This window comes from Fringilla coelebs, assembly GCF_963513975.1.
Source record: "Fringilla coelebs genome assembly, chromosome: 6".
Taxonomy (NCBI): Eukaryota; Metazoa; Chordata; class Aves; order Passeriformes; family Fringillidae; genus Fringilla; species Fringilla coelebs.
This window is the reverse complement of record NC_140034.1, coordinates 60352961-60370690: the sequence shown is the minus strand read 5'-3', so window position 1 is coordinate 60370690 and position 17730 is coordinate 60352961. Positions and strand designations below refer to the sequence as shown.

Here is a 17730-nt window from a genome sequence, read left to right as displayed (position 1 = left end):
ACCAGGAAGGCCTTAGGGACACGGGCTCTAGAGACAAACTCATATTTGTACCCCCAGGAGTTATTCATGGCTCCATTTTGTGTCCCAGCCAGGCTCTGAGAGATAAATGCAGGGAGTACAATAGGGAAATCACCTTTCAGCTTGTTCCTCTTTGCACTGCCCCTTTCCCTTTCACCGTGGCACCCTGGGTTGTGTGGTGCAGGAACACATCTGGGATCATTCCCCTGTGACACATGCCCCACCTCTTCCCCTGTGGGAAAAGAGGAATTCTGCCGAAATTCATCCAAGCTACTATGTGTTTCTCTTGTTCTCTACATCAGCTTTTTTTAGATTTTTAAAATCACATAGCCTTTCCTTGCCTGTATTTCTCCTGATTGGTTGGCCCCATTGCTTATCCCTGGAGATAGGAGGAAATTTTAAGGCACTTTGCATCGTGGCCTTCTGGGGATAACATAGAACCATGGATGGGATTTTTGGGAAAACCCCAGGCATTTGATGCAAACCTTGATCTGAAGTGGTCTTCCCAGAAGAGTTTAAATGCAGCAATTGCTGATCTTCAGAGTGGAGTGGATCCTTCCCAGCACCAGTGTTCTCTCCCCCAGGGACAAATGTCCATGCATGTGGCATTTCCCTAAGGCAGCCACTTCCAGGTTTTATCCCTGGCGCTTGGGCACCCCATGCACAGACCTAGGCCTGACCCCTCTGCCTGTCATCTGATTTTGCAAAGTGTTGATCCAGCCACAGCTCGGAGAAAGAGAGAGATCTTTTATCTCTGGGTAACCCAATTCCCAAAGATCTGCGGGGCTGAGTGAGATCCTAACAAGCCTCTGATTGTGAAAGCAATGGGGGATAAATTCTAAAAGTAGTAGGAGATTTATCTGAGCAGCAGGTCCTTCAGGCACAAAGTGCAATTTCATCGGGGATATGGGCCAGATATTTCTCCCAGGTACACTAGGCTCCTGTGTAAATCAGAAGAAACTCTTTGATTTCAACAACACATGCTGTGTTACCAAAAAAAAGGGAATAAATTTTTTCCTGGCTGTTAAGTTTTTCAGGCTATTAAGTGGGGATTGAGATACCAAAGGGGTGAAGCAGGTGTGCTAACACGGTCTGCAGGTTGCCCCCAAATTACATTTCTGTCGTTTTTGCACTCCCTTTCTCCTCTCCTGGACTACCCCTTATCTTTGTGTTTGGTTGTTTTCGTGGCTGTAGTTTACAGTTCTGCACGAGTCTGAATATCCCCATTGTAGCCTGCTTTGAGCCTGCCACAGACCTGTCCCAGCCACGTGACAGTCATCTAAACCTCACCATCGCACATTTTTCTGTGTTACATTTCTTCTACTGTTTCCTTTGTGCCTTGTGTTGAAAAGGAGTAAGCAATAGAGGGTAAGAAAATTGGAGTTTTTTCTCCTTTAATGTTGCTGCATTGATTGTTTTGAATATTTTCATTCAGTAAACCATTAAGAGATTATCAGAGCACGACAGAAAATAATTTTTTGGGAATAAGATGGGGTGTGATCCAAATTCACTGGCATTCAAGAAAAGGCTCTTAGTGAATTCCATGGACTTAAATGAAGGATTAATCCCTTGGTCCTCAGATAGAGAAACTCACTTTGGTAGGAATTTAGTAGGAGTAAGGAATTTAGGCACTTGCATCTTGAAATATTAATAATGGCAGCAGCAACAACAATAACAACAACAAAAGTAGATCTAAATGATATAATGTTTTAACGAAAATACAGGAGATCAAAACTGGTAAACTAATTTACTGTCTGAGGGGCAATATAGCAGTAGCTCGCGTAGTATGTGTAGAATCGGCTGTGTCATCCTAAAGACCTCAGATTGTTTGTTCATAAACTGCAAAAAAATTTACTATAAAAGTGAAAAACATTTCATATGTGTGGATAAAGGGAAAAATTGTTTCATGCCTTTTATGTATTTAACGTTTCTTTTAGAGCTTTCTTTCTGCGTGCTTTCATTGGAAATTACCTATATCTTATTCTCCCCACCTGGAAAAGCAACCTGAACTTCAGAAACTGCGAATTTCCTCTCGGGAGCTTTCCTCCTCCACTCTGCCTGCATCCTGCTTTTGGGGAGCTACCAGCGTCCAATACAATAAAGAGCATTGCCCGCCCCTATAGACCCGGGTAACGCAATGCTGTGTGGTCTGGAAAGTCATTTAAACAAGATTATATTGTTCGCGGGGTGCAGAATAACCCCGCCAGGACAGCACAAAGAAAACAAAATACAGCCGAATGAAATCAATTGGATTTTAGGGGCTCCTCCCGGTGTCAGCAGGTGTGCGGGGATTGCAGCAGGGAGGAAAGCTCCGCTCGGAAGATGCCATTAGCACATCGCAAACAAACACCTCGTCAGCACCGCGCCTGTTTTCTTTGGGACCTTCCCACGCTCCGCAGCTGAGCTGGGATGGATTTTTAATTGGAGAAGGAGAGCGATTTTTTTTTTTTTTTTTTCCTGCTGGGGCTCCACCCACCGCCTCGGTATTTATTGCTCTACAAATTGTGACTTCCTTCTCCTTCGATTAACGGGCCGGTCGTAAATCAGCGCTGGGCGCGGAGGAGCAGCACATCCTGATTCACAGCCCCATCGCTGCAAGATGGGTGTTTGTGAAGTTTATTACAGCTTAAAGTTGGCGCTTTCAAAGTTTTGTCCCTTTTTTTTTTTTTTAATATTTACGCTTAGGTAATACTTAAATAAAAATTGTGTGTCCATAAAGATCTTAGACGTCCATATCCGAATATATATATATATATATATATATATTCCTTCTCGGAGGGTAATTAGTTCAGAGTACGAGTGCTTCACGTGCTTACAAGGGTAAAAACTGTCTCTGCCTGAAATACTTGCTTTCACCCAATGGCTTTGCGGGAGAAACGCTTGGTTAATGGCTGAACTGAAAGAAGCCTTCGAAATACTCTGTTAGCAAAAAAAAAAAAACACCAAAAAAACAAACAAAAAAACTCCCCAAAAAACAAAAAAACAAAAAAACCCCAGCAAAAAACCAGATTCCCTACCGCGTTCCATTTAACATCACACACTTCGAGAGAATTAGAAGATCATTATCAGCCGTAATTCTGATTTAGTTAGGTACGGTCTAGAGCCTCTTCTTCCCCCCCACGTGAAGTGACAGACTCGAACCGCTCTCTGATTATTACTTTGGGGCTACAGGGAGCTCTGGGGCATAATTAAAAATATTTCCAGAAAGACTCGGTGGACCACATCTGACATCGCAGGCCCTGTTAGAATCAGCCCACATCAAAGGGAGCCTTTTTGTTTTCAGAAATGGTCACCAGACAAACTTAAAATATACAAGAGCGGGCTTATGTTTTATTGTAGAGATGTCTGAGCAGAGCGAAACGACTTTGGGAGCGCTGCTCCGGCTGGGACGAGGTAGTTACGGCCCTTTGATATTTCCGTGGGGGTCGGGTTGGTTTCATTTGAAAGGGGGACCATTAATGACAGACCTGCGAGTGCTCCCCTCCCTAACAAGCGGAATCCACATCGCTCGGGAAGCCTGGCTGCGGCAGATGCCCAGGGCGGAAAGATTTGCGGCTGATGGCGCTAATTATGAAAATGTGATCAAGATGGAAACAATTTGAGCAAAAGTCATTAGCGTGTTACTCTTCCACCCACTGGTCTTTGGGGTTTATTGCTGCGGTGGGGGGCGGGAGGAGGATCTTGCGGGATGGGTGTGGGGCTTTTTTCAGAGCGCTAATGAAAATGCCCTGCGAATCCCGAACCGGAGAATGTCAGATGCGCATCCACGGGGCGATGCACCAGGCTCGGGACAGAGCCCAGGTCTGCTCTTAAGAGATCGCTGTAATTGCTGCCAGTAATTGTGCTTTATCTTCTCTTTAAGCGGTGCCGGTGAAAGCATCTTTCAGGAGACTCGTGGCACGTTGAGAGTTATTTTTCTGTTGCCTCAGTTGTCTCGTAGCTCGTCAGAGGTTACGAGTCCCCAAGAGACGATTTACGGAGCATCCCCGAGAGGAAGGTTTTCCACAGAGGTTCTTCTTCTAGGAGAGACTGGAGGATTTGGCCCGCAAGCAACGCCCCTCACCCCATACACTCAAAATTGGGGTCTCGCATGTTTAAGATTTTCATATTTTTACTTGCACTTGCTGCTTTTTTAGCTTCCAGTGGATACACCGGGACCACTTGACTGGCTGGCAGTGGCATTGTAGGAGAACAGCAATAAAGAATTAATTGTACAAACATTTATCATCCCCAGATCAAACTCTCCTTGTGAGGCTGGGGCTTAACTTGTGGAGAAGAAAAGGGGGAGGAAGGGTGGTAATGGCGGAGAGGGTGCTTGTGGGTTTTTTTTGTGTGTTTCCTTTTATTCCAGACGACTGTATAATGAAAATCCTTTTAGCCTTGAAGAACTACTAAATATTAAGCGCAGCTTAAAACGGGGAGTAGCTTTCGAGACAGTTTCGTCCTCCTACCATTCCTTTTAGGAAAAGGTCGTACCCCTTCCCTTATTTTCCCGCTAGTAAAAGCTTCCCTTTTAAAAGCAGTCTTTAACGTGTAAGAAAATCCTCCTCCTCTACATAGGAAGGTATTTAAAAAAATTTATAGACCCCTTCATGTTCGCCAGTTCCGGGAAAAAAAAAAATTATATTGATCAAGGTCAAACGCTCGAATTGTTACGTGACTCACTTCAAAGGTGTATTTGTGTGCCCTTCAAGCACATTAATACTAATTATCTCTCAAACACTTCCCCAAAACTCCTACTGCCTGTTTCAGATGCAAATCTAATTAACGAGCTGTCTTTGAGGAGCACGCGGGGACAGCGTAATTCACGGAGCTGTTGAACCTTTTGCCTTCTTTTATATTTATTTATAGGTAGCTCCATCCTCTTTTGAAAGCGTAGGCAGTGGTGTGAAGCGACAGGGTAGCGAGGGCAGCTCCGCGCCAGCTAATGAGACTTTCCAGGAGTCAAGGAAAAGGATTAGCTACGACTTCTTGCAAATGCACTCAGGGATGTACATCAGAACACTTGCCGGGCCTTACTTTGCCTAAGTTAATTTGGGAATGATTAAATCCTGAAAGCTCTATCTAAACAACGCCTAATAGTCCTAAGCGTGAGCTGAATGATTTAGGAATAGCTGTTTGTTCTGCTCACCGGGGTAGTGCAGGGGACCCGCACACGCAGAGCGAATCCCGAGTGCGAGCCACGGGGGTGTTTTCTGCCCCCAGCGCCTCCCGGCGAGCCGGGACCCGCACCCCCTCCCTCACTCCTGATCCTTTAACACGCGCGCTCCCCAAAGCCACCTCCCGAGGATGCTTCCTTGGAGCATCATCCCCCCGTCATTGCCGGAGCGCGGGGGGCTCCGCTCGGCGGAGGGTCCGCGGGGCGGGCGGCGGGCGCAGCCGGCCCCCGTGCGGGGGTGTGCGGTGTGCGCGGCGGCGGCAGGGTGAGAGAGAGAGAGAGATGCTGTGTAATTTTATCCACGCTGCACTCTGGGAGTTCACACGAGACTGATACCTTTTGCCTCCTCTGCTCGGTATCAATTGGTCGCAGATCAGGCTATTGTTGCAGGAAGCTCCTTTTATTTCTATGCTCCGTCGATCAACTGTTTTCCCCGCAGTCTCCTGCCGAAATTCAGCGGCTCGCTCCCTCCTTCCCTCCCTCCCTCTCTCCCTCCTTGCCTCTCTGTCTCACGCATGCCGTCTGTCTATCTGGAAATCCAAGGAGAAGGCTGATCACGGCAGCTGCGTGTAACACAAACAGCTGGGACTCTTCGGCGGCCTTTGCCGATGTCTATTGATTTAAGTAAATCTGAGACAGATAAAAGGGACAGATCGAGGCTGATAAAATCTTGCCGATGCTGCGCGGCTCGAAGCAGCGTGCGCTCGGCATCTCCGGAGTGCTGCTAGCAAGACGGCTTTAATGGGACCCCTGGTGCCACTCGCCGCGAGCCTCGCTCTCCCCAGCAGACTAAGCGCTGCGGCCACCATGCCACAATGGTTATAATTTGGATCTTGTTCCTGACTCTGTTGCAGGAGCCGTGCTCCCCGGGGCGGGCCGCGGCCGTGCCCGAGCCCCCCGGAGCCGCCCCCCGGCCGCGCCGGGATGCGGGGGGACGCGGCGGCGTCTACGAGCACCTCGGGGGAGCGCCCCGGCGCAGGAAGCTCTACTGTGCCACCAAGTACCACCTCCAGATCCACCCCAGCGGCAGGATCAACGGCACCCTGGAGAAGAACAGCGCCTTCAGTGAGTACCGGGCTCGCCTCGCCCCCGGGCCGGGCGGGAACGGGGATCCCTCGCCCGCATCAGCGGTTGTGCAGCGGCCGCTGGACGGGGCGCACGGGGCGGCAGCGAAGCTGCTCCCGCCCCGCGATGCCCGCCCGTGCCTCCTCGGCGGGGACCAGGGGCATCCCCCGGGGTAGGGGCTTTGGCCCCCTCCCCTCCCTTCGCCTCGGCGTCCCAGGAGCCGCCCCGCTGGCGCCGCCGGACGCGCAGCTCCCCTGTCCCGGGGCTGGCAGCATCTCCGGCCCTCGAACCGGGCGGGGAACTCCCGAGCCCGCCCTGCAGGGTGCGGGGACCCGACCGCCAGCCCTGCCCCGGCCCGGCCCGCCGGTGCCCGGCATCTCCCGGGGCCCATCCCGGAGCCCTTGGGAGCTGCCCGCGGGTCCCCGTCCCGTCCCAGCTTGGCTCCCGTGGGGAGCTTGAGCCTCCGCCGGCTAAATCACATCTGTCCCCCCTGACATGTGCCGGGCAGCGGCGGTAATTAGGAGGAAAGCGGATATGTCGGGAGTGAGGGGGTTTGTGCGAGGGCGGCAGGAGGGAGGAGAGCGGGGCTCAGCACCGGGGGAGACCCCGGCGCCCCCGCACCCAGCCTGGGCACCGCCACCCCAGCATGCGTAAATCCCGCCTGGGGATGGCACACAGAGATAGGGAGACCTCAGGGATGCGTCTGAAGTCCATAAAGGAAAACCACTATTTCCTAGAGAAGTCCCCCCCTCGCTGTCACAGCCCAGAGGAGGCATCCTTCAGCAGCGAACCGGTGCCTGATTCAAACCAGCTGTGCCAAACCCAGCCCACCTCTTCCAGAGCTCCCAGCAATCCAGCTCTGCACAGGGAATGGGCCCCCAGCTCTGCCTTTAGCCTTTCCAAAAGGCAGCAGGAGGCTGGGGTGCCAGGGTCACCTTTTGCTTTCAAGCACTCATAGAAAGTGCAGAGCCATCAGGCCGTGGCTGGAGAGCTGAGAGCAGGGTTTGAACGAGCCTGATGGAGAGCCATGCACGGGCAACAGCCTCCTCTGGGTCATTTGTGCCTCCACGGGTGTCCTGGCACCTTTGGCTGGACATGTGGGCAGGTGTTGCACTGGCCTGGCCTGTGACACTTCTCGTGTATCTTGGATGGCCTGAAAACATCCTCCCTTTAATTTGTCTCAGACAGTCCTTGTCTGGAGGGCAGCATTGACTTCCTAAATCTCAAGTCCCTTTCATGATTATGTTCATGGCTCTAAAATGCAGCAGCCTTGCTCTGATTCACACTCTGGAGACCTCAGCAAGGGCTTTGTCCTGAAATGGGCAGCTTTGTGACTGGCTACAATAAGTCAAGAGCTCTTGTGTACCTGAGCATTAAAAAGGATTTAAAGTTTTTTATACACATATAGGATTAAGTGAACCTCTAGTTCGGTGTCAGATCTTTTTCATTTTTGAAAGAGCAATCTCAATCAGACATCTTGGGGTTTCTTGTCCACCTTGTCTTGAACAGTTCCCTCATCATCCTTGCTTTGTATTGTTTCAAATAATAATTTCATTCATGTGATTGCCCTGATTTTTATGTGAGCAAGTGGTAGCTGTGAGATCACACTCCTCAGGTAAGCAGCCATGCAAATGTATCTCAAAAAATTACACCTAAGCAATAACACATCTCCTAATTCTGTTTCAAGGTATTCTGGAAATAACTGCTGTGGATGTTGGAATCGTTGCCATCAAGGGCCTGTTCTCTGGCAGATACCTGGCCATGAACAAGAGGGGCAGACTTTATGCATCAGTAAGTTTTACTGAAGCCTGGCAAGTACCTGTCATTTCCTGTGGGGGGAACAGGTCTAGTGGGGAGCACTGATTTCTTATAAATCCACATTTCTAGAGAAGAGTAAAGCTACAAGAGGTTTTTGCCTGAAACTCTTACAGACAACCAGTGAGTGTATTCTTAAAAGTGGGGAAAGAGTTCTTACCTTCTTACTGCCTGGACAGCCACAGGTATGTGGAATGTCAGAATTGTCCATATTTTATATGGATCTTGGATTCCTGCAGAGACATGTCAGTTAAAGAGTGTCCACAAGTAACTGAGCATTGGTGCTGCAGGAAAGCAACCTCCTGATGGGAGTTTCCTTGCACAAAGCTTATGGCTGGGCAGTGGAAGAATTTTCACTACTAAAAGGCAAGGCTGTGCAAGGAAAGCAAAATGGAGAAGGTGCAAGAAGAAAAAGGCGAAAATCAACACCTTATTTTACTCCTTTGACCTATTTTTTTTTTCCTCGATCTGTGAGATAAAATCTGAGGTGTGCTGATATGAGTGGGAGCCTTGCCTTCTCAGCCCAGACAGTATTTCCCCTGAGTGAATAAAATACTTCAGCTCAGACTTCTTCACACTCAGGGACACACCAGGGCACGTTTGTCAGCGTGTACCACACACATTATCTCCCTGCTTGAATTTCTTCCACTGTCTTTGATTACATCCCAGCAATCTTGTGATCTCTCACTGCAGGACAGCCAAACTGTGCAGTTTGCCCATGAATCCTGGGGTGTGGAAGCAGGTTTGAAGAGGGGAAATATGGTTCAGGTGAAATTTGCTCCCTCCTAGAAGTCAATAGATGCAATTCTGTTGATTTGAGCAGCAGGACATCCCCTTGAGCAATGTGATCTTTTCCCATGAGGACCCAGCCTAGGTGACACAATCAACTCTGTCCCTCCCCAGGTTGGCACCTTTAACTCCAGCTTTTCAGGAATGTTCTGGCAGTGTTTACGACCCAGTTTCTTCAATGTGCCTCATGTGATGCTCACTGATTAAGGGGGCTGTGTGTAAAGATGAGTGTTCTTTGCTACTGCAGAGAACCACACTGCAAACAATTTTGGCCAAGGAAAATGCAGCTGAAGAGGAATGAGGGCATGGTAGCTCTGCTGGCCAAAGTTAAGGCTGTCCAGTTGTATGCTTCTTGTTAATATTCTGATTGAAATGGGTGTATTTTTCAATGGACCTCCTCCATCGGTTCAGAGCCAGCATCTGCCCCAAAGAAATTATTTGGAAGGATGATTTTTTTTTCCAAGTTCTTTCTCATCTTTCTCTCTTTCTTCTTCAAAATAGGGTTTTTTTCCTTCAGACTATTTACACTGAATTAAAATAAGACTAAACCAATTCTGAGCAAAAAGCTCCTCTTCTAAAGTTCAGAAAAGCCAGGAGCAGGACAGCTCTGACACTCCTTTTCTCCTGGACTTCTCTTTCTGGTGGAAGGAGCATCAGGCCATCTCCTGATTGTTCATTCTCTGGTTTGTTCATCTGTCACATGCTGAAGAATATCAGCCATGGAAGGTTTCTGTGTAACTTGAAAAGATAATTTGTCCCCTTCCAGCTCAAGTTTGAGAGAGACTGGTTCAGGCTTATGTTTCAGAGCTGGAGGGACAATCCAGACAATGCTATTCCACTGCAGCTTTTTTCACAGGAGCAGGAAGGGGTGAGGGCTCAGCTCAGGAGAAATTTCCTGTCTTTGCTCGCCTGTCCAATGACTGCACTGCTATCACTAGCCCAAGACCCTGTGCAAGACCCCTGTTTAAAAAACCTGACTAATTCTGGGATAATTATCCAGGGAGCATTTTATGAAATGGTGTTGGAATAACTCCATTATCCCTCAGTTCACCCATTTCCCCATGTCAACAAGATGGGTTTGTTGAGTCTGCAGAATTCCTTCATGCCCTTGGCAGATTGTGACAATCCTCTGGATTTATCCTGTGTGATAAACCCTCCCCAGCCAGAAGGGAGGCAGACAGCAGGACAAATCCACCTACATCTGGTGGCTGTGTGGGCTCCAGCACCACAGCATCTGAAAACCTTGTCCTTGCAAGGGAGGGTGCTTCCGTTGCACAGCTGGGAAGCCAGGACATGTGGAGTCTTTTAAAACCTTGTTAAACGCCCATCAGTGTTTCTGGGGAGTGAGCAGCACTAAAGACAAGCTGCTCATGGGGTCTAGGGCTTCTCTGGCTACCTGTGCCCTTTCCACATCTTCCAGACAACAAAAAATAAAAACCCATGGTGGTGGTTCCTTTCTGCCTCTGTGCTTCACACATTTTAGATGGTGAAATCTTAATCCCATAGGTGGAGCGAGGATGGGTTTGGAGTTAAGGAAAGATGGGCAGTGTGGGAGGTCCTTTGTCTGTGCACTTCTCCTGCTCCCAGGGAGGGGGAAGGAGTACCTCGTGCCAGGCTTTTGCAAAGAGGTGTCCCAGTCAAGGAGCAGGTGAAAAGGGGCAATTTTGGACAGATCATGTGAAATGTGAGCAACTGGCATGGGTGCATATTGTGCCTTACAGTTTGTGATAAAGGAGCAGCCTGGCATTTTGGAGGGGCACACTGGTAGGCAGAGTGTGCTTTCATTTTGTTATGCTGACAGAGAAGCTCCATAAAGGTATGTTTTACTGCTCAGTAAATATCCAGTCTGAACTGGATGTGACAGACTGCAAGTGTATCTAATGACTAATACACAAATTGAAGAGACACTTTTTACATTACACTGTAGGATTTTCTTTTTCAATAGATGGCAGAGGTTGATAGGTAGCAATTAAATAATCTGTCCAGTTTCACAGCTGCATTAAATTCATAAGCACAAAAAAAAAAATATTACAGCTGAACAATCAGCAGAGTAATTCACTCCTATTCACATGCCACCTTTTTGTTTTCAGTTTGGTTTTGGGGCTGCTCCCTAGGGTCTCTGATGCACAGAGTGTGCTCACACTGCTGACAGGGAGCACCTTGTTCAGGCTCAGTGCTTCCCTCCTGCCTTCTGTGGTTTTCTTACCAAGTGTATTGCTGTCCTTGTCCTAAAACTGAGGAGGGTCTGGCTTAAGATTTTTTTGTTGCCACATTTCTCTTCATAGAGAAAAGCAAGGCACAATTCTTCCCAAGTATATTTCTGAGATTCACATTCTCCGAACCTCAGAGAAAGGAAAAACAATTTTTATCTCATTTGCTATGCCTGTCTTTGTGCCAAAGTAGAATGCAATATGGAGATTGTTAACCCAAAGTGATAAAATGTTTTGTTTCCTTGGCCTGTCAGGGCCCGGTGTGTGTGTGTGTGTGTGGGGACTGTGGGCTGACAGTCACAAGATGCTGTGCAGTTGTGTGCTTGGCAGATTCAGTTTAGATGTAATGTAATATAGTGTCACATAGTATAGAATAATATAGTATAATACAATATAATATAATAATAGTATAATAAAAATAGAATAGAATAATATATATAAGAATATATAATATAATAATAGTATAATAAAGTAATTAATTAGCCTTCTGATAAGATGGAGTCCTCCTCATCATGCTCTCCCCTTCGTTTGGGGTGAAAATATCCACTTTATAAATATTTTTTTCCCATGTTTCCTCCTCAGGAGAGCTACAACTCCGAGTGTGAGTTCGTGGAGAGGATCCACGAGCTGGGCTACAACACCTACGCCTCCCGCCTGTACCGGACTGTGCCCAGCAGGGCGGGCGGCAGGCGCAGGGCCAGCGCCGAGAGACTCTGGTACCTCTCCATCAACGGCAAGGGACGACCCAGGAGGGGCTTTAAAACGCGCAGGACACAGAAATCCTCTCTCTTTCTGCCCAGAGTGCTGGATAACAAAGACCACGAGATGGTCCGGCTGTTCCACAGCAGCGCCAAGTACCGGGAGGGTCTCCTGCGGGCGCCCAGCAGGAGCCGGCGCAGGAGGAGAGGGCACTGATGGGCTGGGGGAGCTCCTGGTGGGGCTGGCAGGGACTGAGAGCCTGCAAAGAGCTACCCACAGAACTCACAGCTGTGATTGTACCGGGGGCATGGACAGCGACAGGTGTTATACGCTGTGTGATAGAACCAAAACCCACATCCCACATCGCTCGCTTTTAGCTGTTGTAGGTTTGCTACCTGTGGGGAAGGAGATGGGCGGTAGACTGAGGCACATTCAAAGGTAAATCAGCTGGGTGTAATAATTTTGCAGTGACTTTCATGTTTTCTATCCTTAAATATATATATATACATATATATATATATATATATATATATATATTTCAAGTCTTTTCATTCTAACCTGCCACAGGCTATTATCTCAGTGTTGCACTCCCAGCCCATATGGATATTTAACCAAATTTATTTTACCAAATTTATGTCCACAGAGAAGGTACAGCGCTTTCATGGCTCTTCTGGCCACGAGAGGCTACATTCTTATTTTTACATAATACAGGAGTTAGAAAACTGGTGGTTTGTTTCTTTTAATTTACATTTATTTATTTTTATTTTATGACCACCCGTTATCAATTATACCTTTTCCAAGACTGCCCAAGAAAAGTAAGATTGTCAGCTGCTTCAAACACTTCAATAGACCTGCACATTACCAGATTATCCTTGATTTTGTTAAACTAAAATTCCAAGATGCCTCACCTTGTTATTTAAATAAATGAATGGTGGTAAAGTGGCCTTTGCATTGGTCAGGCTTTGGCAGTACGAATCTGTTTACCAACAGATCAATCCTCTCTTAGAATAGGACTCAAATGAGTTGTGAAAGAAAATAGGTTTGGCTTGGATATTGGGAAGGAATTGTTCCCTGGGAGGGTGCTGAGGCCCTGGCACAGGTTGCCCAGAGAAGCTGTGACTGCCCCTGAATCCCTGGAAGTGTCCAAGGCCAGGCTGGAAGGGACTCTGAGCAACCTGGGATGGTGGAAGGTGTTCCTGCCCATGGAAGGGGGTGGAATGGGATGAGATTTAAGGTCCCTTCCAACCCAAACCATTCCATGCTTCTATGATTTTTTTCTGCTGCGATTCTTCTTCTGCAAAGCTGAGGGGAGTCCCCATCACAGATTCAATTTTTGAGCAATTTTAAGCTTTAAACATTTTTCTTGGTATCCAGGAGATGACAGAGTAGTGCAAAGATTGAGAAGTGCTTGACAAGCACAAATAATGGTCATTTCAGGGTGGTTTGGCCTCGTGCTCTTCATTTCCCAGAATTAGGCCCTAATAGTGGGGAGCCAGAAAAAAGAAAGACTGCACTGAAATAAACACTCCATCTGAATTTAACAAAAGATCTGTAAGTTAAATCTGACACTTCATAGAAACAGACTGGTGTGAATCCCATTCCTGGCCATAGTGAGAGAAAAGGTCTTCTTGTGGACTGCTTTTGAATAGACCCATTTAAATGTGCTCATTTAAAACTAGGTAGGGAAAAATCTTCCTTTCAGCAGGAGGTGAAATCTGTGAGAGAGAGAAGTAAGATGAGCTCACAGAATGAGGTGACCAAGCCTGGGTTTAGCATTGCTTATGTCTCCATAAAGGAGAAAGATGTTTTCATACCAAATAATGTGTTCCATTCCTTCCACCCTCCTATCTTTTCTGTAATATTCTAGCAAAGGAGGAAAGTATGTTTCAATAAGAAAGTCTAAGTTCCTTGATCTCCGTTCTTTTTTATACTAAAATAATGCAAAAAGACCCTTTAATGATGTACATTAAATAATAGTGCACACAGAATAGACCCTAGGTTTAAAGAAGAGCAGGGAAAACCATCACACATGGTTCCCAAATTTTCCTGCTTTTACAAAACAGCAAGAAATAGTGATGGGATCTTCGTGAAGTTAACCAGGCAGCCTCATGTCAGGAGCCACTGCGCAAAGAGGAAACAGAGAGACTGAAAAGGAAGCAGAAGAATTCAGGTTTTGAAACAGAGAGACTGAAAAGGAAGCAGAAGAATTCAGGTTTTCTCTTCGTTCACTGTCCTGCCAACCACACAGGGCCCAAACTGCTGCATGATCCAAGGTGCCTTCTGAAAGTTGGTCCTATCAGGGAAGAAAATTTAGTTTTTCCCCCTGGGCATCAGGCTGTTTTGGGGACACTCTTGGGTCTGCCAGCTCCCTATCTCAATTCCCAGTTGCACTTCCCACTGGAGGTGGGAGATGACTGGGCAGAAAAGGGGGATACAGGAGCCCTGCCAGCTCTCCAGCTCCAGGAACAAAATGCAAGGGAAGGAAAGTGTCAGCAAGCCCAGCTGGCAAGAAAAGATGACATACAGCTGAAGGCTGAGAGACACTGTTTCCCTCAGGTGTAATTTTTAAATAAATAATGAAAAATATTTCTTTTGACCACTTTCAGATTTACTTGACCTCAATTTGTAGCAAAACCATGATCTGTTCTCAGCTTTCTCTCCCCTAAAATTGCTGCTAATGTTAATGACTACTGTCTGCTTCAGATATTTTTGATAGACCTGATGTTCTGAAGAAAATGAACAAACTCGTGTTTCCCATGACACAAAGATGCATCTGCACCCCTGCTCCAAATCCATTTCCTATCAAATGTTTGCTCTTCCCTCCCAGCTTTTCTCAAGGGCAAGTTTTTTTTGTGCCAGCTGTATCCCTTGCTTTGCTGCACCTCTGTTGTTACCAATTTTTCCACTTGTTCTTTTCTCCTGCCTCTCTTTTCCAGATGGCCCAGCTCTCTACCATAAAGGATCAGCAGTGGGTGATACAGGAATATCACTAATTACAAAACACCTTTCTAACTCCTGCCTTTGTTTAGAGCTGTATTTCATGCTTGTGGGAATATTGTTTTAACAATTTTCCCATAGGAAATCACAACAAAGTTAAGCCTAACACATGAATTAAATTCTTATTTCAATGATAATTTTTGTTCCCAACAAAGCCTAAAATACTAACACCGAAAAAGAAAGTAGGGGGGAGACAAAAGAAAAAATAATTAACTCATTGGACACAATGGCATTTTAACTACTGTATGTAAGTGATGATTTTCACATCAACTTAAAACAATTTCATCCACATTCTTAGGATTTTTCTTTGCTCAGTCTCATTGCAGCAATTCAAAGGAGATGGCTTTGGGATTTGGCTTCTTCTTTTTTTTTCTATCTTTTAAGAAACATTAATGTTCTTGTTGAAATGCTTTTCATTACAGACATTCATTGCTTAATATTCTTTTAGCAACCTTGAATTCCACAGTTCCCAGACACTGACAGGCTGAAATCCTATTCATAATAATGATCCTATTTGTATTCTCTATCCCATCGTATTTATTTGGACCAGAACCATAGTGGATACCTTAGAGGAGGAAGTAGATTTGAGCTATTTTTCCTTAGTATTAAAACATCAAGATGTATCTCCTCTCTTAAAAGCTCCTTGAGTGAATCCACACCTTTCCATTGTACAGGCTGCTACCAGGATTTTTTCTTTTGTGTTTTTTGTGAGGAAGATGCAAACTTTACCCCTTTGGGGGCTCCAGAGTTTCTGCAAACTTCACATACTTCAGAGCACAAAGCTATTGCTGTTCTCACCCTGGAGCCAGGAGAGGATGCTCACCACAAATTTACTCCTTCCCTTCTCCTAGGCTGCCTGCTTGTGGAGAGGGCTTGGATCCTTGGACCCTCCAGGGCTGCCATCCACCAACCTGTCTGTGATTCAGTGATTAACTGTCCTTAATTCAAACTGCTTATTAGTTTGTTCTCACTTTTGGGTGTTCAGATTCAAGCTCCCTCTCCCAGCCCCACTGATTTCTCTCCATTCTCCAACGCTGTTCAGTTTGGGATCACTAGTTCTCCAGCCCACTCCAACCATCTGGTGTGCTAATTTTCTGTTCTCTCCCCTAAAATCACTTACTGCACATTTAGGAGAGTTGCCCAGTTGGCAGGTATGAACAAGAATGGAGCAGCTGGTGCATGTACTTCCAAAAATTATCTTTTCAGGTTGCTCTTCTGCACCATCTCTTTCCCACACTCTACAAGGTTCCTTTTCTTTGTCCCCTTCACCTCCTCCTCATGGCAAAAGTCTTTCCATGGGTGCCATTTCTAGCATTTGTAGAACCATTTCCTCACAGTTTTGTACTTTTAAAAACATTTTTCTGTAGAAATTGTACAAATGATATAATTTTTTTTTAACTTTCCCCCTCACTGACACATTCCTTAAACGGGGCTTGAAATTCATTATCTTTTCACGAGGCAGAGGACAGTGAATTGAGGGGTCTTGGCAAAATTTTCATTTACTTGCTTCCAGACAGAAGATACACAACCTGGCCTGTGACTTCTTGATTTATATCTGGAGCAGAGTTTTTAGTTCCTTTAACCCTTGCTTTATCCCATCATAGCTCTGTTCACCAACCTCGTGTAAAATACCCTGGCCTTTGGTGATTGTGTTGGGACTTTTGTGGCTGTCTCTTCGTAAAAAGCAGGAGCTGTGCTTGAAACATGAACAGCTCCCCCATGCCAAAGAACTAAGCCACAAGGCAAGAATTGTTTCCAAATTTACTCACACCTTTTTTCCTCCACTTTCTAAGCACGGGTTTCCCTTCTCTTTGAGCATCATTAATTTGCCACCCTCAGATTATATTCTGGTAATTCTGTGATATTTCTGTCTCTTTGTTTCACCACTTTATAGAGGCCTGATATTGGTTTCTACAAGTCCTGCTCCTGTTTCCTGTTTGCCTCAGCAGGAGCAGCAGTGAAATCCATTTGTATTTGGAAACTGCTTCACAGTTATTCCCCCAGCATTTAGAAGAGGGCCTGGTGACATTTCTCAAGGTAATCTTATTTAATTCCAATGAATGTACAAAATCTGTTTTTCTCAGTCACCACAAGCATGAAAATAATGCTAGAAGGGATGTTTTGTTCATACTCTTTAACAGCACTAACCAGCCCCAAAACCCTCTCTGTTCCAAGTCCTTCTGTGAGCTCTTGGATTTCCTGCTTTGCTTCCTGACATTTCTACTTTCTTCTCTGCTTTTCTTCCACAGATGTACAACCCTCTGGAAAACAATAGGCAAAGAAATCCCTTTGGCCACACGTGTCTTCCCCTTGGATACTTGCATGGGGCTGGTGGTGGAATGGGGCTGGTGTTAGTTCAACTATTCAGTGGACAAGGCTTAAGTGTGTCTTATAACTGTCTGAAGCAAGGATGTGGTTACACCCCCAGCTTTCAGAAGGTTTTCTCCCATCCAGAGCAGCTCAGGATAAGAAAAATCTTTACAACAAAGCTGTTACAACAGTTGATATTCACCATCATAACTTCACAGCCTCATCTGTAAATATGAACTCAGAGGAGCAGAAAAGTAAATATATTAAAATTGTTGCCAGGCAGGGCAATATATGAGATATCACAGAAAAATGCCTTTGAAACACATCTCTTTGAGTTGGATTGAAAACCTTCACCCCAGTGCCACCACTGAGCACTGATATCCAAAATCTCCTTCAGACCTAAACAATAACCTCAGAAAATAAAGCTGTTAACAACAACAATTGAATCTTAGTGCTTATTTGTATCTGATACAAAGCACAAGATTCTTCACACTTGGATGCCCGTGTATCTCATAGAAACATGGAATTTTCCTCTGGAAAAAAATGTATAACAGTAAAAATCAGGAATCCTTTTTCTGCTTCAAAAGCTGAGTGAGAACACTAAAAGAAAGCAGTTTGCAGTGTACCTCCCCAAAAATGAATACAGACAAGTTAAGCCAAACCTTTCTA

At 46.0% G+C, this 17730-nt stretch overlaps 1 protein-coding gene across 1 annotated transcript; it reads left to right on the top strand.

Annotated features, from left to right (window-relative positions):
* Window positions 1–5991: 5991 nt before the first annotated feature.
* On the top strand, window positions 5992–11970 carry FGF3 (fibroblast growth factor 3; the record flags this gene model as incomplete). The annotated part of the gene is made up of 3 exons (XM_084208649.1): window positions 5992–6241; window positions 7929–8032; window positions 11638–11970. The coding sequence occupies 3 exons, from the start codon at window positions 5992–5994 to the stop codon at window positions 11968–11970; spliced, it is 687 nt and encodes a 228-aa protein (XP_084064775.1).
* Between the last annotated feature and the right edge of the window lie 5760 nt (window positions 11971–17730).